A 19,198-nucleotide genomic window follows, 5' to 3' on the forward strand; every position below is an offset into this window, starting at 1 on the left:
AGAATTAGTCATAGAGAGAAAAAAGTATATCTAGTAGACATATAAATGTAATTGAAAATCTCCCCTTTACTCATTTAAATATTTCAAGTGCCCTGCAAATGTTAACTAGTCTCATTTTGGCTAGGTAATTTCCTGGATTAAAGATTGAGCTATTTAAATTGCTAATCTCCAGTATTAACAAAAGACTGCTTCTGCCTTTTTTCTGAAATGTTGATATATCAAACTCTCTTCCTTCTTTTCAGCCATCTTCTAAATATGGCTTAGATGTTTTAAGTTCATTTCAAACATGCCTTTACACAAATGCAGCCTTTCTAAATATGTCATTTGTTTGTATTCATTGAAGTAGGCATGGCTTATCTACCCCTCAGATTTTGCTGTGTGGATTGCACGCTGACTATGCTTCCTTCCCCCTTCATCCCTTTCTACTCCTCAAAACCCTCAAAGGATCTGGGGGTTTGACTACATACATGGGCAGGGGGGTCTCTTTTATTAATCTAATATCAAACTTATGAGAAAGCGAATACATCCAGTTGCAGCTTTCAAGCATCCCAGGGATAAATTAACCTATCTCCAGTGATGTTAGGTAGATATATCTTTTTTTTTTCTGGACGTGAGATGAGAATATGCTCATTACATTGGCTCACACAAAGACTGATATCTCTTCTTTCTCTTCCTAACCCTGAAGACTTAGTCTTCATGAAGACTAAATTATTCTCTGCTCACCCTGACAAATGGAAAATCATTTTTATTCACAGTATTGATAAGGCTAGCTTGAGAGATCATGCCCTTATAGCTTTCCCTCTATTTGTTCTTTATGTCATCAGAGTAGCCATTCATGGTTAACATCTTTGCCTCTGTAATCCCTTTTACTAGGAGCAATGCAAGTGTTGAACCCAATGCTTATTGCCTGGTGTCGTCCACAGATCCATTGATTCTCAACAAGATTACTACATGCTAAATATTCAGCTGCTGGAGTCTGAAGTAGCTCCAGTGAAGTCCATGGTGGTGTGTCAATTTACAGCAGTTGACTCTTTTTCAGTAAAAATATGATCCTGCAAGTGTTTCCAAACCCAGGTGCCATGTAACTACTCGTATATTTACATTAATAAGGAAACAGGATCAGAAATGGAAAGTGTTAAGCAGATATAGCTACCCACATTGCCTATAATAACAGTGTCATTGACAGAAAATGTTTCAGAAAAGTGAATGTCTCACACTTGGCAAATTCAAGAAGGGCCCCTGGAGATTTGGTGCAAAGTGCAAGTTTAACTGGCAATTACATTGATGAATACTTTAATCGTTAATAAAACAGAAGAAACTGCTATAGAACAATTATTTTATTTTTCAGGCACCCTGCCACCAAGGCATTTGAGATGCATAAACAACAGATTTGGTGACGTAGCACCATAAAACACTGATGGGAAGAGTTTTATGAACAATCTGTGTAAAGCTGAAAGGAGAAGAAGCTGACCAAGGACTTGATTTTGTCTTCAGTTACCGGAGCACCCTTTACCCCCTGTTATCCAGACTGAGGTTGCACAGCTTGCTCAGGGAGAATTCTGGGGTTGGGCACGTTATGTTTTAGGATATATTATAGGAGAAAGTCACATCTCCAGCGCCCCAGCACTTCAGGCACACGTCAGGGCCAGCAAGATGCCCCGAAGGATAGGCAAAGTTGCTCTCTTCTTTCCCTCCCCGCTCCCTCACCCATTCTGTAGTCAAGGAAAAATCGAGCCCTGGAATAGTGTAAATAGCGTAAGAACAGAACAAAATGCAGAATCAGAGCTAGCAAACAAAGAATGAGCAATTTAGCTGGCGCTGTGACAAAAATAATAAAAAAATAAATCAATAGTATTACTGAGCAACTCTGTGGCAGAGGCAGGTAATCCAAGTACTCCAGGGCAGCATTGCCTGTCTTAAACTTTGGACCCTCTTCCCTCATACACTAGGTAAGTCCTTTTGAGCAGCATCTGCTGTACTTTAAATGCCTTTGAAGTGCAATGGGCACTGCTGGGATTTCTTCGCTCAGCTTTTCATTCAAACCCCCCTCTTTCATCCCCAGGTTTCACCAGAACGTCCTGAGAAATCATTCAGACTTGGGCCGTGGGCCTGTCTCTCTTCCCACCCCAGCTCAACATCTTTCATTTCTGGGCACCCCAGAAACCCCCTTACAGCGTCATTCAGAGGTCTGTATTTCCCACTCCTGCAGGCAGGAAGGCAAAAGTCCTGCAGACTGTGGCCTCCTTTCTTACAGAAGCCAGAATAAGGCATCCCGTGGGAAAAAATAAATAGCCTGACAACATGCTATTAATCAGAAACCCTCATGCTGGTGATCTTTAACACCTGAACACGTTGTTTTGCAATGTCAGTGTTTTCTCCAGGTGGAAGCAGACCTGCCCTCAGACAGGCCAGCAGCAGAGCTCAGCACAGGCGCTGCCGCTGCCCTAAACATAGCAGCTGTAGCCAGCCATCGTCCTCCAAGGAGAAGTCAGCGGAGGGGGTGACATGCATGTGCAGCCAAGGGAGCTCAGAGGTATTTACATGCAGTGCAACCAAGTCCTGAGCTCAGCGGTGGGGCTGAGACACCATGCTTCCTATTCATCCTTCACCCATTCCTGCCCTTGTCCTGTCCTTTCTCTGGCCCTGGACGTACTTTCCTCATCTCCTCCTATGTCTGCCCATCTACCCTACGTCTCTCCCAGAGGCACCTACGTGACCCAGAGCCTAGCCTCTTCCCTCTGCATCCTAGCCTGCTCTCCTACACTTTCCCCCTCCCTTTCCTGTTGTCCTCTCTTTTACCCCAGTTCCTGCCAAATCCCACCCGCACCTCTCTTTGGGGTATTAAGCCTTGAGGCCAGTCTGCTCGTGAACACCTAATCCCCAAAGCAGCACCATCAGTGGAGGGTAAGGTCCTTCAGTACAAAAAAATTCAATAGGAGTAAAATGTTTGTAAACAGATTATTCTCAAGATCATCTCCAATCTCTTTCTTTCTCTAAGAGGTTTCAAATGCTGATGCTCATCACCATCATGCCACTTCTCTGATAATCTCACGCTGCAAAAACGCTTCAGCATACTACATATACAGACTGCTTGTGAATGGTTTGCGGCACAAAACTGAAGTAAAGAACTGCTAGTATTAAACCCTTAGGGAACACATTACATAATCCAAGAATTTTTTGGATAAATTTAAGAGTATATCTAATTTTAACTGGGATTTGATGTATTGCCTAATCTGCAGCAAGCATTAAACTGTATTCTAATGCACTTCTTTATAAGCAGCTATCACGCCTTAGCCTGATGTGTTGCAACTCATCCAAAACTCCCCTTGATCTGAGCAATAACTCTCGCCCCGGAGGAGGACAATGATCCCACAAGAGAAAGGCCCTGTGGATCACAATAAGAGGTGTCTGATGACAAGGGGAATATAATTTTCATTAATTACCCTGCAAGTGGGGCGGTTTGTGAGTGGGCTACAGGACAACAGCCTCTTCACACAGTTTTTTCTAACGAGAAATAACTAGGGTCAGTCTTATTAAGTATAGAAGTACTGTTGGAAATTTAAATAGTCCTGGAGATAAGGGTACAAGTCCCTTCCATCTCCAAAAAAAAGCATTATTATCTCCTCATAAGCACGAATAGCAAAAAATGCCTCACCATGAGTGGGCATGGTATCAAAAATAACATTTTGTTTCTATTCTTATCCCTTCATTCTTTCAGGCTACATCCATCTGCAGCTCAGCTGCTGGGACAGGAGACTTCACAGCCTAGGATTTTATGCTGCAAATGCCAGAACACAAGTAGTACATGCGTGGTGACTGCTACCATTGTCTATGTGCCATTTTTATGAAAAGTCTTATACTTGTGCAAAGCCCGCAGTGTTTGGTTTAGTGAGACAAGTGGGATTTTTTTTTTCAGTATTGCCAGTTCTAAAGATGCTGTCATAAATCGCAATATTTCTGGTATTTTTCTTAAAGATCCAAGCTGACAATAAAGGTAAAAATATTCTTAACGGTACATATTTCTTTGGACGATTACATTCCTGATCCTTATAGCTGCTGAAATAACATTAAAGTATTACCTAAGCACAAGCAGACAAAGTTCCCCATTAAACTGGCAGGGGAGATGGAGTTGCACAGCAACCATGATAGCATCGCATGACACAGGAGCAAATGCCATTCCGACTAGTGGCACTGAAACAGGGAGGAGAATCTAAAATCTCCTTACATTCCTCCCAGCCCCCTCTCTTGGGTGATCTGTGCCTGAAAGAAGGACACACACCCTGTTCATCTATCAGAAGGCCAAAAAAAAATTCCCAGTGACATTCTTCTTTTAAAGGGCTTTTCATTTTGTAGTCCGTCTCATTATTTTTGCAGGGACCTGACTCATCATTTTGAATGTCAATTCTGGTAATTTTCACAGCCTACAGGCTTTGTCCTGTTAAATGGAACAGTCAAACTGTCTGCTTTTTCCCTTATTTTTGAGGAGTCCTGGAATTCCTCTCTAATATTTGTCATGTTCTGCAGCTTCATTTCTGTCAGATGGGAACGGGCTGAAATCGAGCTTAGAGGAGACGTGGAGCCTGCTCTGCTATGGCAAAATGCAAGATGTAGGCTGGAGTTTCACGTACTGCTGTTTATGAGCGTGTTCTCGCTCCCTCCAGTGCTTTGCCTTGCTTCATGTGCTGCTTAACAACACAGCAGCTGGCACGGAGCGGGGTGGTGGATTTCTCATTACAGGCATCCCACTTCTCATTGTAATGCAATCATTGTCTGTAGATACACAATGCCAGCACATGAGCTGCCAGCAAATGATTTTCCAATTATTGCTCAAGCAAATCTATGAAATTAAATTCAAGTATGATTTAATGTAACAGTTAAATTCTGTAACCACCTGTTTCCTTTCCGTGAAGAACAGTATTTCATCTCTCCTTTCTCCTCTGTCATTTTCTATCTTAATTTTTCTGCAGTATGTGTTTAGTATGGTGTTGCTTTCCTCCTGGCGTGATGGCATCTCTGTTCTAAGCCATATATTGCAATGCAATTGGCAAAAGACCTTCATCCCTGGGAGCATGTTCCAGGAAAACGTGCCTTTTTGTACCATTTAGAAATGGCTCCCACACCTACATCATTTTACACCTAACCTTTAACTGGTTAAAGGTTCAGTGCAAGTTCAATGGGTAAATGGAGTGATTGGTCACCAGCAATCAAGGACAGGCATTGCCATTACCCATAAGGAGAGCAGGTACACAGTCGTGTGTCTTGGCTATGCAACTATCCCATTGGTGCAGACAGCCAGAAGTAACCACCTGCCAATATTTTTTGATCCTGTCAGCCAAGAACAACTTTATGTGTACAAATTGGTCTCCAACAGCATTTCCCACTTTTTTACTTAGAACAAAGTCTTCCTTTTTATTTGAGACACAGGAATATAGGGCTATAGAAACGACATCTTGGGCCATCAGATCTGGTCATCTGCTATCACACACAGTCACATCATCTAATCCCTTTAAAAAAAGGTCAAGATTCATTTAATAATATCTGGTTCTATTCCCCCCCTTATTTCTGTTAGAATATTGTTCTGGGAATTCAAGGTGTATATGGCTGGAAACTTTATAACTTCCACTTTGAGCTTAGTTATGGGCAGTTCAGAGCCATTTGGTGTCCTGGCAGCATTGTCCTGCAGTCTAAGTAGCTCTTCTGTTGCGCTTGCATTTACCTCACCTCCAGTGCTCTTGTGTGTCAGCTGGAGACGTGCACGGCATTAGAGGAAGAAGTGAGGCAGTACATGTTCAGGTATAATGTGCATATCCCTACTTTGCTTTAAATGCTTTATGAAGTGAAAAAGCAACTAATTTTGTGTCATTAAAATGTAAATTATTCTTTCCTTAAGCAGGATGATCAATAGGGTTTTGACAATAGCTGTGCTAGTTGCATAACAAAGTACCCGCATTAGGCTTTATTATTTATTTAGTAGCTTTTATTCTTTGCTATGCAAAACAAGTACTTTAGATACAACAGAAAAATAAGGGTATTGGAAAGCCAGGGCTAGATCCTCAGTCTGGATTTGTAGATTGGGAGGGAGTGAGAAATACAAGAGCGGGTGATGGGAGGGTGCAGTTAAGAGTGTTAGGAACCCACCCCAAAGGATGAGAAGAATCTCAGGCCATTTAATTAAAAGACCCCAAAAGGAAGGAGGGTGGGGGTGGAAGGAGAGGCAGGAGTAAGGGCAAGAAGGAAAGAAAAAGGACGGGTGAAAAGTGGGCAGCTAATGATAATCCAAGGACATCGGGTTCAGCCATAATGAGAACGGCTGCTTGTCCCACAAGAGGCTGCAATTTTTTAGCCTCTGAAACCATTGTTATTATTGTAATCATGCCCATGGGAAGACAAATTTGTCAAATACACTGGATTCACATAGCATGCAGCCACAATTTGGGAAGTCGCCGTGTCCCAGTAACATTGTGCAGTTTAATAAAATCTAGTGATTTTAACACTATTTATGCAATGTCTATAAGGTTTCTGCCTATAATATGTAATAGCTCTGAAACTCAAAACTTCTTTAGATACGTGTTTTATTTCAGTTAGTATTTATGCATTGATTATTCTTCAATTTTTTATTTTTTTTTAAACTGGAAAAGTTACTTTAAGGTATATGAAGACATTCTATGCTTTTGGAAAATCAGGGCACAGAGCATGGGACAGTGTGCAGTTTTGCCAACAGGAGAAGTAAATAATTCTCTATGAAAATGTTCCTGTGCTGATTGAGATTAACGTCCAAGGGAAAATCCCCACCTTGTCAATATTGGTGTTATTCTGGTAGAAGCTGAGGTAATAAATATGATTGTGTGAGGTCGCAGAGAGGGGTTCCTACATAGTAAACAAACAGCCATGTCAATCATGATAACAGTCTCTCTGCTCCCCCCTCGGCTGATCTGTCACATGGAAAGACAATGCTGCTAGTAAAGTCCAAATCCTCTTAAATCCCAACATTAGATTGTAAAATAAAATTGAAGTCATCGAATTAAAGCGCAGGATGCACACAGAGCTGTAGAACATCACATTTCCTACCACTCTGTTAGGCTAGACTGTGCTGTGCCATGGATGATTTACGCACAACGATGTCATCAGGTGTAAATGGAGCTTCGTTATCGTATAGCTGATAAGGTCTGTACCCCAAAATTGTTTTAGAAAACCCACGCCTGACTTCACTGTAACATGGCAACATATTCTGTAGTGGCCACACTAAAGATCTAAGATCTGATCTTGTTTAAAACCAAAATCTTTCAGAAGGATAGTGGACCTTTTCCACTATGAATAGTCTATTGCAGAGGGACTGGCAGTGTTACCTATGTATTTCCTTAACCTGCTTTGTATTTCTTTCCCATAGGTCAAAGAACACAGGTACAGAAGAGACTACAAAACAGAGAAGTTTCACTCAGAAAAGCTGAATTATAAAGTGCTATAGATTACTTCTGATGTTTTACGTGAGGGACATGGTAATCATAACTCGGAATATAACCCAAAATGATGTGTGGGGTGGTGGGGGTGCAGGGAGGAGTAGACTCAGTGCTCTGTCACTTGGCACTATGGCCACACTAGGAAGAGTTGATTTTGGAAAATCCTGAGTAAGGTAGCTGCCACAGGAGATAGCATTGCAAATAAATGTGCTGTTTTCACAGATACTTCTCTTTGGTTGCATAAGCAGGCGAGGGCTTTTGGATGTGCCAACTCAACCTGCCAGCTACTTGTTGCCGAACGGAGGGGCTAGTAATCACCCCCAGAACAGCTGCACAAATAGAGAGCAATCTAATAACTTGAATTTTCTCTGTTTCGTGGTGCCCTAACAGCACAGTACTGCTCTCTAGTAGACACTCTGCCTTCATCCATTATAACATTTAACAGTTAAAACTAGGTCGAGAGTTGAAACCATGAAGAATTATTTGTCCACATAACTGTAACATTTCTTGCACTGTGCCAATAAGCAAACACAGAAAAACAGATATTTTGAAAGACTTGAGGAAATTCTTCCCAGGTATTTCATTGCTCTTTGAACAGGAACAGCAAAAATGTAATTTGTGAATTTGCAGAAAGCTCCTCCCTAGAATTCCGAGTGGCTGTCTTGTCAAATTATGCAACACCTTCTAAAATCTTTGCATATTTTAAAAATATGAAATAATCCGCTTTGTAACTCTTTCTGGCTAAATGCACTGGTACTACATTTCAGAGCACAGCTCTACAACCTTATCAGGCAATTGGGAGTGTTTTCTGGAGCAGCAGGTAAGAAAGGGAGTTACAGCCCCTTTACCTTCCTGACCAATATACTCCAGGTTCAATGTCACGGATCAATATTACAGCTGAATTATATCACCTTCTGAATCAAGTTCATATGGCTGAGATGCACTGAAAATATTAAAAGGAGAGGGAGGCCATTAATGCAGAAAAAAAACCCAAACCTTAAATAAAACCATTCCACTTTCTATCACTTTGCTAAAATAAGCTTTTTGGCAGATGCTAATATTCTGAGCTGGCTGGCAGCCTGAAATTAGTTTGTGGGAATCAGGGAGAGCAAATGGGTGGCTCAGAGAGAATGCGAAGCCTCCTGTGAGGTTATTTAACATTTTCCTGATGTCCCAGGTGTCCACAATGGGCCAGAGAAGATACAGTCCTTGTCCCTGGAACATAAAATCAGTGCAGCAGTGTATACAATGCAAAATCTGTGTGTTGTACAGAATACGACTGCCAGGAACAGGATTCTCAGTATCATCACACAGCACTGCCACTCTTTCCAAGTGCATAGCCCCCTACAAAATCCAATTCATGCAGAGATCAATCAAGGGTTGGGAGCGGATGAGTCACAGGCATCTGGGGGGTGACGTTCTGATTTTAACTCTCATTGTTTTTTCAGCATACAAAATATACACAACTTAAGCTAATTTTATTGAACACTGTCATAACAAAACCCTCTTGTTGACTGCTCTCTGCAGAGGGCTTTAAAATAAAAGTTATAGCTATTTAACTGTTTTGCAGCTCAAAGAGTGCAACTGAGACTGATCTTGACTAAAGTGTAGTAGTTTGCTGAATATAACTTTGATGTAACTGCTGACTTCTCAAAATACATGCACCTCTAAGAGCTGTTGTTACATCTCTAGTGGCAATAGCATATATTTGCAGTACTGAGTAGTGCTGGGTTCCCTCCCCAAGGTTCTAGTTCTCCCTGCAGTACCCAAAGTTTTAGATCAGTTATCCAGTTATAGAGCCTCAGGCTCTATATAGCATAGATAGCATGCTACCTGAGATCAAAACAAATACCAAAGTAGTAATTTAGGCACGCAGCAAATATCTAAAAATAGGTTTAGACTGCTAAACTTATATGATTCATAGGTAGGTACATCAACCATCGAAAACTCTGGTTTTATTTTCTATAACTCCCAGAGAATTAAATATAGATCTAGGAGTCTGCAAGCATGAGCATCATAACTAATTATTGTAAGGTAAACTATGATGGAAATCTACATCATGCCTACCATCACCAGTAAATGCAGGATAGCTTATCCCTTGCTGCGAGAAGGACAAAGAGCCTCGTGCTTACCACAAAGTGAGATAATTCCCAGAGCTAAGCACTGTGCTGGGGCTAACACATGGGGCAGATCCTCACTGACCCTGCCATGACTTATCTGAGCACCCATATCCTACACCAAGTGTCTTGTTTTAGTAAAATATGGACCATGAGATCTAGTCCCAGATGACTTTCCAAATTCTTTTCAGACAGGGCAGGACTGGCCTCTGAGGGCATTTAACAGCATAAGCCAGTTGTGCCTCTTGTGTAGCACATTTCCATGTTTTTGGTGCAGTATACAGGGAAGAGGAATACCACAGTCATATAATATACACACCTTGCTTCTTACCCATTAATTACCAGGAGCAGTTCTAAACTCATTTTATACAGAAAGCAGTTAATATTTATGTGAGATTAACTTGTCCTTGATTTTCTTAAATTTGGAAATATGACAAAACAGCTACACCACTACTTCTTAGACATCTTGTAAACTGCTTTAAACATTTACAGCACCCTGCTAAATGTTAAATGTCGTGATGCCAGGCTAAGTGCTATTGGTGCGGTAGTGAAAATGGCAGCATTATAACATTCTCAATGTACTGAAACCAATCACTAAAATATTCCTGTTTGTTTCCGTATAGCACAACTAAAAGTGACTGGCAACACATGGATGCATCTAGCCCAGTATCTAGAGAATAAAGACAAGTTTTTGTAACTACTTCTGACTTCAGATTTCCATATTGTGGAAAGTTTTCTTCACTGTAAAGTACTATTCAAAATTATATGCCATGTTATAAGTGCCAGGTAAGCATCTATTACTGCTGTGCAATACAAATGAGAAACAATGAGCTTTGCTTAGTACTCCATTGGAATGCTGCTTACTCCGCTTCAGATTAATTTGCATTTAGGTGTAGGAATTTTACAAATGTGATATGACAGCTCGAAATATTACTTTTCCCGCTTGGACAAATGTCAGGAAAATGATCTATCTGCATTCAGAACAGCACCCAACTGCACTGTTGCCTCCACTAAGATGGTGTCTGATGTCATTCAAACAAACAGATGCATTCATTTCTTTCCCAGCATAAAAGAAGAAATATTTGTAAGTGACAGCATATTTATCACTCTGCTAGTGCTAGTTTCATCCTTGTATCCTATTATTTTTCTCAAACTGTTCAGGTATGCCAATTTGAAACCTTGCTCAATAAACATTTACATTCCACGCTGCTTAATACATTCAAATACTGTTGGGGTCTTATCAAGAAATTTCTATGAAAATTAAATAAATGGAGGAAATGCCATGTTATTACTTATTTATTTAGCATCCTGAAGAACACAGCTGTCCTGAACTTGGATCAATAATAATTCCTTAATGAAAATGCAGGTCACAAACAGAATGCCCAGTCAGAAACAACTAGCTTCTAGAACTAATCTTCCTTACAGATGAGTAAATTCACTAAACAACACGTTAAACAAATACTATCATGTTTACTTTCCACAATGCAAGAAAGGCAAAAGCTGAGAAGCATTCCCAGGCACAAATAAAACACAGTAATTACTTTTTTTAAACAATTGTAAAAGCAATAATACAGTGTTTTGCATCTTTGACTACCAGTACTAAGCAATTAACGGTGCACAGTAAGCTGAATGTCAAATAAATACTGCAGATTATTTGCTGCTGTTTATGCCTGTGCAATGCAATTCTGATTCTCTGCATATGTCCCATTCCATCAGGTCATATCAAATTGTGTTTTGTCAGTGTTTATTAATTCAGCCTAAATCCAGTCACATGACACACACTTCAATGCACTTAGTATTAAAAAACACTTTCTGTAATTCCAGTTATTTTCAAATGTGAATAGATACATCCGATTACCCAGTGACTTGCATGTCAAGTTTATTGCATTTCGAGCACGTTTTTACTTTAGGTATTGAGCAGTCATTTAAAATACTATTCCCTTTTACTTTTAAATTGCAACCTACTAACTACTGAAGAGTTGATTTCCTCTCTTTGTAAGAGGAGTGACTTGAGCTAACGCTAACGGGAATTATTGAGGCGTACCATTAAAGTACTAGACAGCCTTAAGTTTCTAACAAGACTAAGAAGTACTACTGTGTCACAGACTATTTTGCAAAAAGTAAAATCTTAGCAAAGGAATGTAGGCAAAGTTTCCTTCTACCCTGCTATGATTAAGTCTCATTTCAGTTGTACACATGGGACAACAAAAAATTAAATATGTACATTATGTTCTGTAAGCCTAGTTACATCCAGAAAAACAGGGAGTGGGGGAAAAGAAGGGGATGAAGAGAAAAAAAATAAAATTAACTGGTTTACCTGATACTGTACAACACTTTTCCAGTTTTAGAAATCCTCAGCAACTTGTTGTCTGTCGTGACGTCATGGAAGTTGGCTCCCTTCTCATTGGCAAAGAATAAATCCGGCTTCCAAATAGAGTCCAACATAGAGGGATCCAAATCCAGGGAATCATCGGGATATTCGCTGTAAGCCAGACGTGAGTCGTTCCACTGCTGTCTCAAAAAAATGTTCACTCTGTAGTCCTACAGAAGTGCCATGTAAAAAGGTTACTCAGCCACTTAGCAAAACTGGAAGCCCACTTTAGCTTTCTTTATGCTCTTTGACTTACTACAGTACCAGCATTACAGCAAACATTTATGTTATCCTTTGAACATAAGTTGTCATTTGAAAATAAAGCAGCCTAAAGGCTGTATTGAACCAAACACACACAACTGGTACATTTTCCAAATCAAAATTACTTCAGTGATGAAAAAAATATTAACTGCAACCTCCAATATTAAATATAACCCTCTTTTAAATGCTATGGATTAACTCAGAGGTACTTAGAAAGTCAAAAAGCATTGCAGATAGATATATAAAATTTCAACAAAGATTCTATAAAACTACTAGTTTAAATAAATTTCTTCCAGTATGTAAATCAATTATTTCTAATGTACTCATGAATAGTTGCTAATTCCAGTGAAGCCAGATTTGTATAGAAGAAATTAAATCAGCACTTCTTATTTACTGTTTGTATCCTTTTTCTATCTACTGTATGCTTTTCTCTGTATGTTCCTTCATTCACTCCTCCCTCTCTGCATCCCATTAAAATTGTTCTAATTGCATTCTTCTGCTCAGTGGTCTGCTAGTCACAACTGGGAAAGGCAGCAATTATTTAGAGGTTCATTTAGAACCAACATTAACGCTACATCAAGAACTGGCTGTTAAAGGGGAGTGTGAAAAGAGCTTTTAGGGTCTAAACTCTCTGGAGGGAATGGAAAGATGCTAATGTTTATTCTCCTTATCCTGAATTTCCAAAGTCAGCAAATAAAAGCTTCATCTCCCCCAGCTTTCCCTGCAGTTATAACATATCTGCCTGAAATTACTACATTTAACTTGCTTGTGAACACTGTCTTAGAAATACATCTACTCTTCCTCTAAAAGGAAAATATTTAATAATATTTATATCAATTGTATTATCTGAAGGAGTATGTTAGCAAATAATTCTTCCAACTGTACAAACCTCTCACATTTAGGATTTGCTTCATGGTAGCAGCAGTACTTTAAAATGACAGCACTGTGCTTTTGACTTGCACAATGTATGAGTTGACTTGGGTTTAGTTAGGCCACTGAACTGCATAGTCTAAAGAACTTAGCATCCTTGAAATGTAAATATTCTCACTCTGATTAGAGCTGCAGAAAACAGCTTGCCCAACATGCAGACTCTGAATGAGCCCCTCCAAGCTTCAGCGCTTCCCACCCTTCATTCAGTAGGTTGGTGACGAGGTGTGCTGCTGCCCTGGCAGAATATTTCTGACATCCAAACTGATGCAGATTTTGAACCCTATGGGATGATGCTTTACAATCTCACTAGGAACGTGATTTTTCTTGCCCTCTATCATTTTCATTTTGCTCTTGGGTAGATTCGAGTCAAAAGAGGAATGTCTACTAATCAGAGGCAGACATTGTATTCTGGAGAGGTCTCCAGAATAGCGCATTTATTAAAGATACTTACAAAAGCCTATATCTTTTTTTCACAAGCCACTGTACTTTTTATGAGGGTGTTGTTTCATACAGTTAAGGATCAAATAGCTACTTGCAGTTCTGAGCTTATGAAATGTCGTCACATCTTATGAGGATACACTAACACTAAGCATACTTTCCCTTGTTTCTTGGTCTTAGAAACTGAGTGTCTTGTAAGTTTATATGGGACAGTTTTAGTTTTAAAGCAAGGAAAGCACTTGATTTTCATTCTGCAGAAAAGAAGGCAGGAGCTGTCATCAGCAACTGCTGATAGAATAAAATTGCTACAACTAGTTGTGCAACTGCCTTTAATTTTTCTTTGAAATAAAATATACAATGAAGTCTATGGAAAGCAGAGGGATTTCTCCCCCCATGACATAGAAATCGTAAATCAGTCAAATCAGTAAATTGTTTTGAAATATCTAAAATAAATGTGCTTTCATAAACTTCAGTAGTTGGTGATTTAGATAACAAAAAACAGTCTGAAAAATCCTTATTCATAGAAGAGCTTGCATATCATGATATATATTATACCAAAAGCATAAATAATACCAGTAGGATTACACTATCTTTTTCAATATGTACCTTCATAAATATATCAGAGCCACCAGACTGATACGCTTAGAGATGCTTTCTCTCTGCAAGCTTTGTTGTTAGAAACAAAACAGCACTGAAACCTTTGTTTATGTCTGATAGGCTTTGCATATATATATATATGTATAGATATATTAATAACAAATAAAAATGGAAATATAATGTAACATGCACATCACAAAACCCTCATTGCTTTTTTTCTCCTATGCTTGTGGTATAAGCAGCTGAAAGGGATGTGTGTTTACACAGTCAGACCTAATCATGTGCAGAATTTTGAATTTACTTTTCCTGTGCTAACATTGTAACTATCTTCTGAAGAAAAATTCTCCTGAGAACGGTATCACAACACAGAGCTCAGGCAGACTACAGTGCGTATCTTGCAAGTTCCTGAGGGTAGAAGTGGGTGGACTGTAGTAAAGCACTCCTACACAACCACGAGTACACCTGCTCCACAAATGCTTTCTGACAGCACCACTGCTCTGAACGAGGAGCGTGGACCTGAAGGTTCAGTCTCAGTTGCAACACCGATGCCAGTGATAGCTCAAGGCAACTCAGATAAACAGTTTTCCTCTGTTCTCAAGCCATAAGATCACAGTAATACTAACATACTTAAGGAATATTCATCCAATTAGTTTTAGTAGATCTATCTGAAGATTCAGGGATTCTATCCACAGATATACTTAGTATTTGCTATAGAAATCTAGAGATAAATGGTCTTTCAGCAAACCCATGGCCACCAGGTTCACTCCCCAGGATTCAGCAAAGCTCTGGGTTCCTTTGGCCTCAGGCACTGCTGTGGCAGGGGGATGCTGGGGAGCCCCGCTCCATTTTTGGTGCTGTTTTCTGTCTCTGAACCGATGGTCATCTTAGATCTTAGCCTTCCTCCCATCTTCCCCTCCAACAGCCCAGGTATTGAGTCAGAAGTCTGAGGCAAACAGTGATTTAGCTGGCCTTCCGTGCATAGGAGGGGACTTACCAAAGACAACACTCTCTCTCTCAAAATCCTAAATAAGAATGGTAACTGAAAAGTAGTGGTTTAATCATCTATTTCAAGGCCATGTGACAGAAAAGCACTTGGTTACTTATGTACCTAAGCATGCAAGGTATCCCCAATGGCTTCAGTGGGAATTTCTTATGCAGTTAAAACTATACATGTGAATTAATCAGGATCTAACAAGCTGATTTGTAATTCTGTTTTTTCTAGTGGGAAGATAATACCATACAGACAGCCATAACCAAGCCTTATTGCTCCTAAAATTTTAAAAGGAACAGCAAATTTTTCTGCTAACAAAAGAAATCAAAACACAACTGGAGTTTGATGCATTTACCACAACAGAGAACCTGCTGCACAGTGTCAGTCATTGATTATAGGGCATAACGACAATAATAATGCCCTCACAGTTAGTCATTTCTGTAATTAACAATTAGCTCATCAATGTGCAAACTGCTCTTAGCTTCTCCTACAGCTGATAGCTAAAAAATCCTGGTCATTAGCAACACTGAACATCTGAATTCTTTGGGACTCTGCCCAGCCTGATGTAGATTACTCATCTGTGATACTCAACTGCAGTCATGCTGTACAGTGAATTTTCTGCTGACTACTGCATGTGTGAATGCTTCCAAAAATAGATACAGAGCTTACTGGCATAATTGCTTTATTCAGTGAAGTTACTCAGGAACGTCTTTTTCTCTTTCTTTGCAACTTAGGGCTTAAATGAAAGACAAGCGAATCAATGAAGAAAATTTCCAACAATTCCATCTTGACTATGATGTGGCCTTTTTTTTACTATTTTTATTTTGGTATAATATACATCATCCTAATATGGAACAAAACCATTTATTTTGGGAAAAAAAATCAATTGTTATACTGTCCCATACTTGCATTATAGTGCAGGAAGACATATGCATTTTGTTTCCCTAGATTTTTGGGAACAAAACTCATGAAGACTCTACGGAATTCATCCATTTGGAGAGAGCCAGCACAAAATCCTGTTTTATTTCTGAATGAAGGGTTTTAGCTTTTAGAAGAATATACTGGACGTAAGAGTTGTGCTGGCTTTTCACACTGGGATGGACACACATCTTGGTGTCCATCCTAATCAGAAAACAGAAGCTACTCCTGCTGATGTTATTGAGAACCTAGCTTACTGAATTTAGTTGGTCTGGGACTGTAATCCTGTTTGCCATGTTCATTTCTCCTACTGAAAGCTTCTCTAAACAAGTTTTCATCTCCCAAGTTTCCAATGAGCTACTGTAGATCGTCCAAGTTATATTCTGATAATGTCCCTTCAGCACATATACATGGTTTCACTAAGCATTTCTGTGCTCTGAGACAGGACCGTCTCTATCGAATTTACAATCCAGGGTTTTAAATGAATCTTTTAGTTTTATGTCAAAACCATCAAGAGCATTTTATAGGGAAAAATGAATCCTAGGAGTCAAACAAAACTCGTTATTTATCACAAGGGATGCCAACATTTTTACCACATGACTACATCTGTTTCAGAAAGGCAAAGTAGATGGAATAGTAATTGATGTCTGCCTCTCAGAGTAGTTTTAAAACATCCTAAAACTAGTCACACTAGTCATTAAAGAAGTGAGAGCATTAAGAAAATCAATATCAAACCATTGAACATCATCCAAGGGAAATATTTCCACACTTTCAGCAGATATTATGAACAAAGCAAAATAAGAAAGCCAATAGTCTTTGTTTTCATCTACTTGAATGTTTGCCTGTTTTCAGCAGAATGTGTTAATGAACATTGGAAAGGTGCACATTAACATATTTGATAGAAGGTAAAATGCAATGAGGGGATTTAATCAAAGCAATGAAGGAGTCTAATTAATGCAATCAGCATTAGGTCGTGCAAATATTTTCATTGAATGCCATCTTGTAAAGCCAGTGACGTGCAGGATTTTTGCTACTTAACGCTATGCTGATGCCTCTACACGCTAGGATCAACAGACATGGCTGGGTAAAAAAGGCTACATTCATAGCTATCTTCTCAGAATCTTTTAAATATAGGAAAACAAATGACGTTTTCCAAAAAACTGAAAATTAAGTCTGTTGATAATTATGTTGCATCAAGATACGTTTTTTCCTGTCATTTTTAAATTCATTTTAGTTTTCTTTTAAGATGTTTTTAAAATATTACAGATACATACTCTAAAGCATTAACTTATCTGTTTATTTTATAGCTCTGTGTATTATAGCTTGTCATTTATAGAAGAGTCTTTCCCACACTATTTAAGAAAGCACCCTGCCTAACAATAACTTGCCCTTTATCTCTAGAAAACATTAAATAACAGGGTGATTTTAAAAATGAAAATATTAAGGAGCAGATTTGTGTTCCTACATTCCTTGGGTATCACTTTCTAAAATGATGGCATGAATTACAATTGAATTTAAATGAAGTATTTGAATATTAAATAAAATAATTAAATTGGGCTAAATATCTGCTCTTCCTTCATAATGGAAAGATTGCAAGGCACTATCTCTACAACTACCTGAAAGGAGGCTGTAGAGAGGTGGGTGTTGGTCTCTTCTCCCAAGTAACAAGTGATAGGACAAGAGGAAATGGCCTCAAGTTGTGCCAGGGGACGTTTAGATTGGATATTAGGAAAAATTTCTTCACGGAAAGGGTTGTCCAGCATTGGAACAGGCTGCCCAGGGAAGCAGTTGAGTCACCATCCCTGGAGGTATTTAAAAGACGTGTAGATGTGGTGCTTAGGGACATGGTTTAGTGGTGGACTTGGCAGTGCTAGGTTAACTGTTGGATTTGATGTTCTTAAAGGTCTTTTCCAACCTAAACAATTCTATGATTCTATCTATCCCATTTTATAAAAAAATAGTTCTCTGGTATACCTTAAGTCCTTTTCTGGGTAGCAAGTTCATTTTTAGTTACCAAGAACTCAGTCTCATAGGATACTAAGCACCTCTATTGCCTCTGGCTTCAGCAAATACAGAAAGACCTGGACGCTGTGCAGGAATCCCCGGAAAACAGAATTGTGAAACTACATTGCAATTCCTTCAGAAGTGTCCACAGCTGTCCATAGTGTCCTGAGGCAACTAAAATAACTCTTGCAAAATTCCAATGAAAGTGAGAGCACCCATTTTTAGTTTATTTTGTGGCAGCGGTGACTTGAAGAGTTCAAAGTCATGCTGGAATTTGTCACTAGACCCTTTCTAGAATGCGTTTAACCCACTTCTTGATAGCACCTGATAATCATTATGGTGTTCTCACATTATTATAAGAAAGCCATCAAAAATCTCTCTCTGGACTGACCCCAGTAGTGAGGTGTATATATGCTTGAATAAATAACTGATCTTTTTTGTTCATTGTTTGAAAAAGAAGATTTAAAAACTCAGCATCTTTTTAAACAGACTCAGAAAAATATTTTTCATTTTTCTTAGCAAATATTCAAAAAAAAAATTCACTTCTAGACTAAAAAAGAAAACATTTGGACTAAAATTTTCATTTCCTTTTTTTTTAGCTTGACTTCGTTAATCCTAAATTTGGGCAATTTTTAAAAGAAATATCTCATCTTGAAATGAAAAATTGAACTATTTGTTTTTATAGATATCAAAATTAAAACTCTGACATTTTCATTTTGGCCTTGTTTTTTTGACTGATAGTGTTCTTTGAATTCAGTCAAAATACACATTTCAGTCAGCTGGGATCCCATCATTTCCTAGTAACAATTTAACCCTCAAAATACCCAAGTCTCCTTATAGCTATATGTTTCAGTCATGTGACTCCAGTTATGCATTCACTTCAGTTCCTGATGTGGCTGCAATTCACAGAGATTTAGCTAAGTTAAACACGACCGTGCTGGTAGCTCTGTCAGCACAGCCTGCAGCAGCAGATAATCCAGCATGTGGTGTAAGACCCACTCAAAATGTGGAGTACTTGGCAGGGAGCCCCACAGCTGAGCTCCAGCCATCCCTCTGCCTCTTCAGTGCTCATGAACCCGAGAAAGCTGGTTTGTACACACCTCTATTTGCTGCC

The 19,198-nt window shown here is 39.1% G+C and overlaps 1 protein-coding gene across 2 annotated transcripts in view; it reads right to left on the reverse strand.

Moving 5' to 3' along the window:
- GLRA2 (glycine receptor alpha 2) overlaps positions 1–19,198 on the reverse strand; it is a 128,956-nt gene that overhangs the window by 87,060 nt on the left and 22,698 nt on the right. For both annotated transcript variants that reach the window (XM_075491899.1, XM_075491898.1), the window contains exon 4: positions 11,892–12,115. In XM_075491899.1, coding sequence (XP_075348014.1) covers positions 11,892–12,115 — 224 coding nt within the window. The remainder of the gene's footprint in view (positions 1–11,891; positions 12,116–19,198) is intronic.

The sequence above is a fragment of the Mycteria americana genome, chromosome 1 (genome assembly GCF_035582795.1).
Source record: "Mycteria americana isolate JAX WOST 10 ecotype Jacksonville Zoo and Gardens chromosome 1, USCA_MyAme_1.0, whole genome shotgun sequence".
In the NCBI taxonomy this organism is placed as follows: Eukaryota; Metazoa; Chordata; class Aves; order Ciconiiformes; family Ciconiidae; genus Mycteria; species Mycteria americana.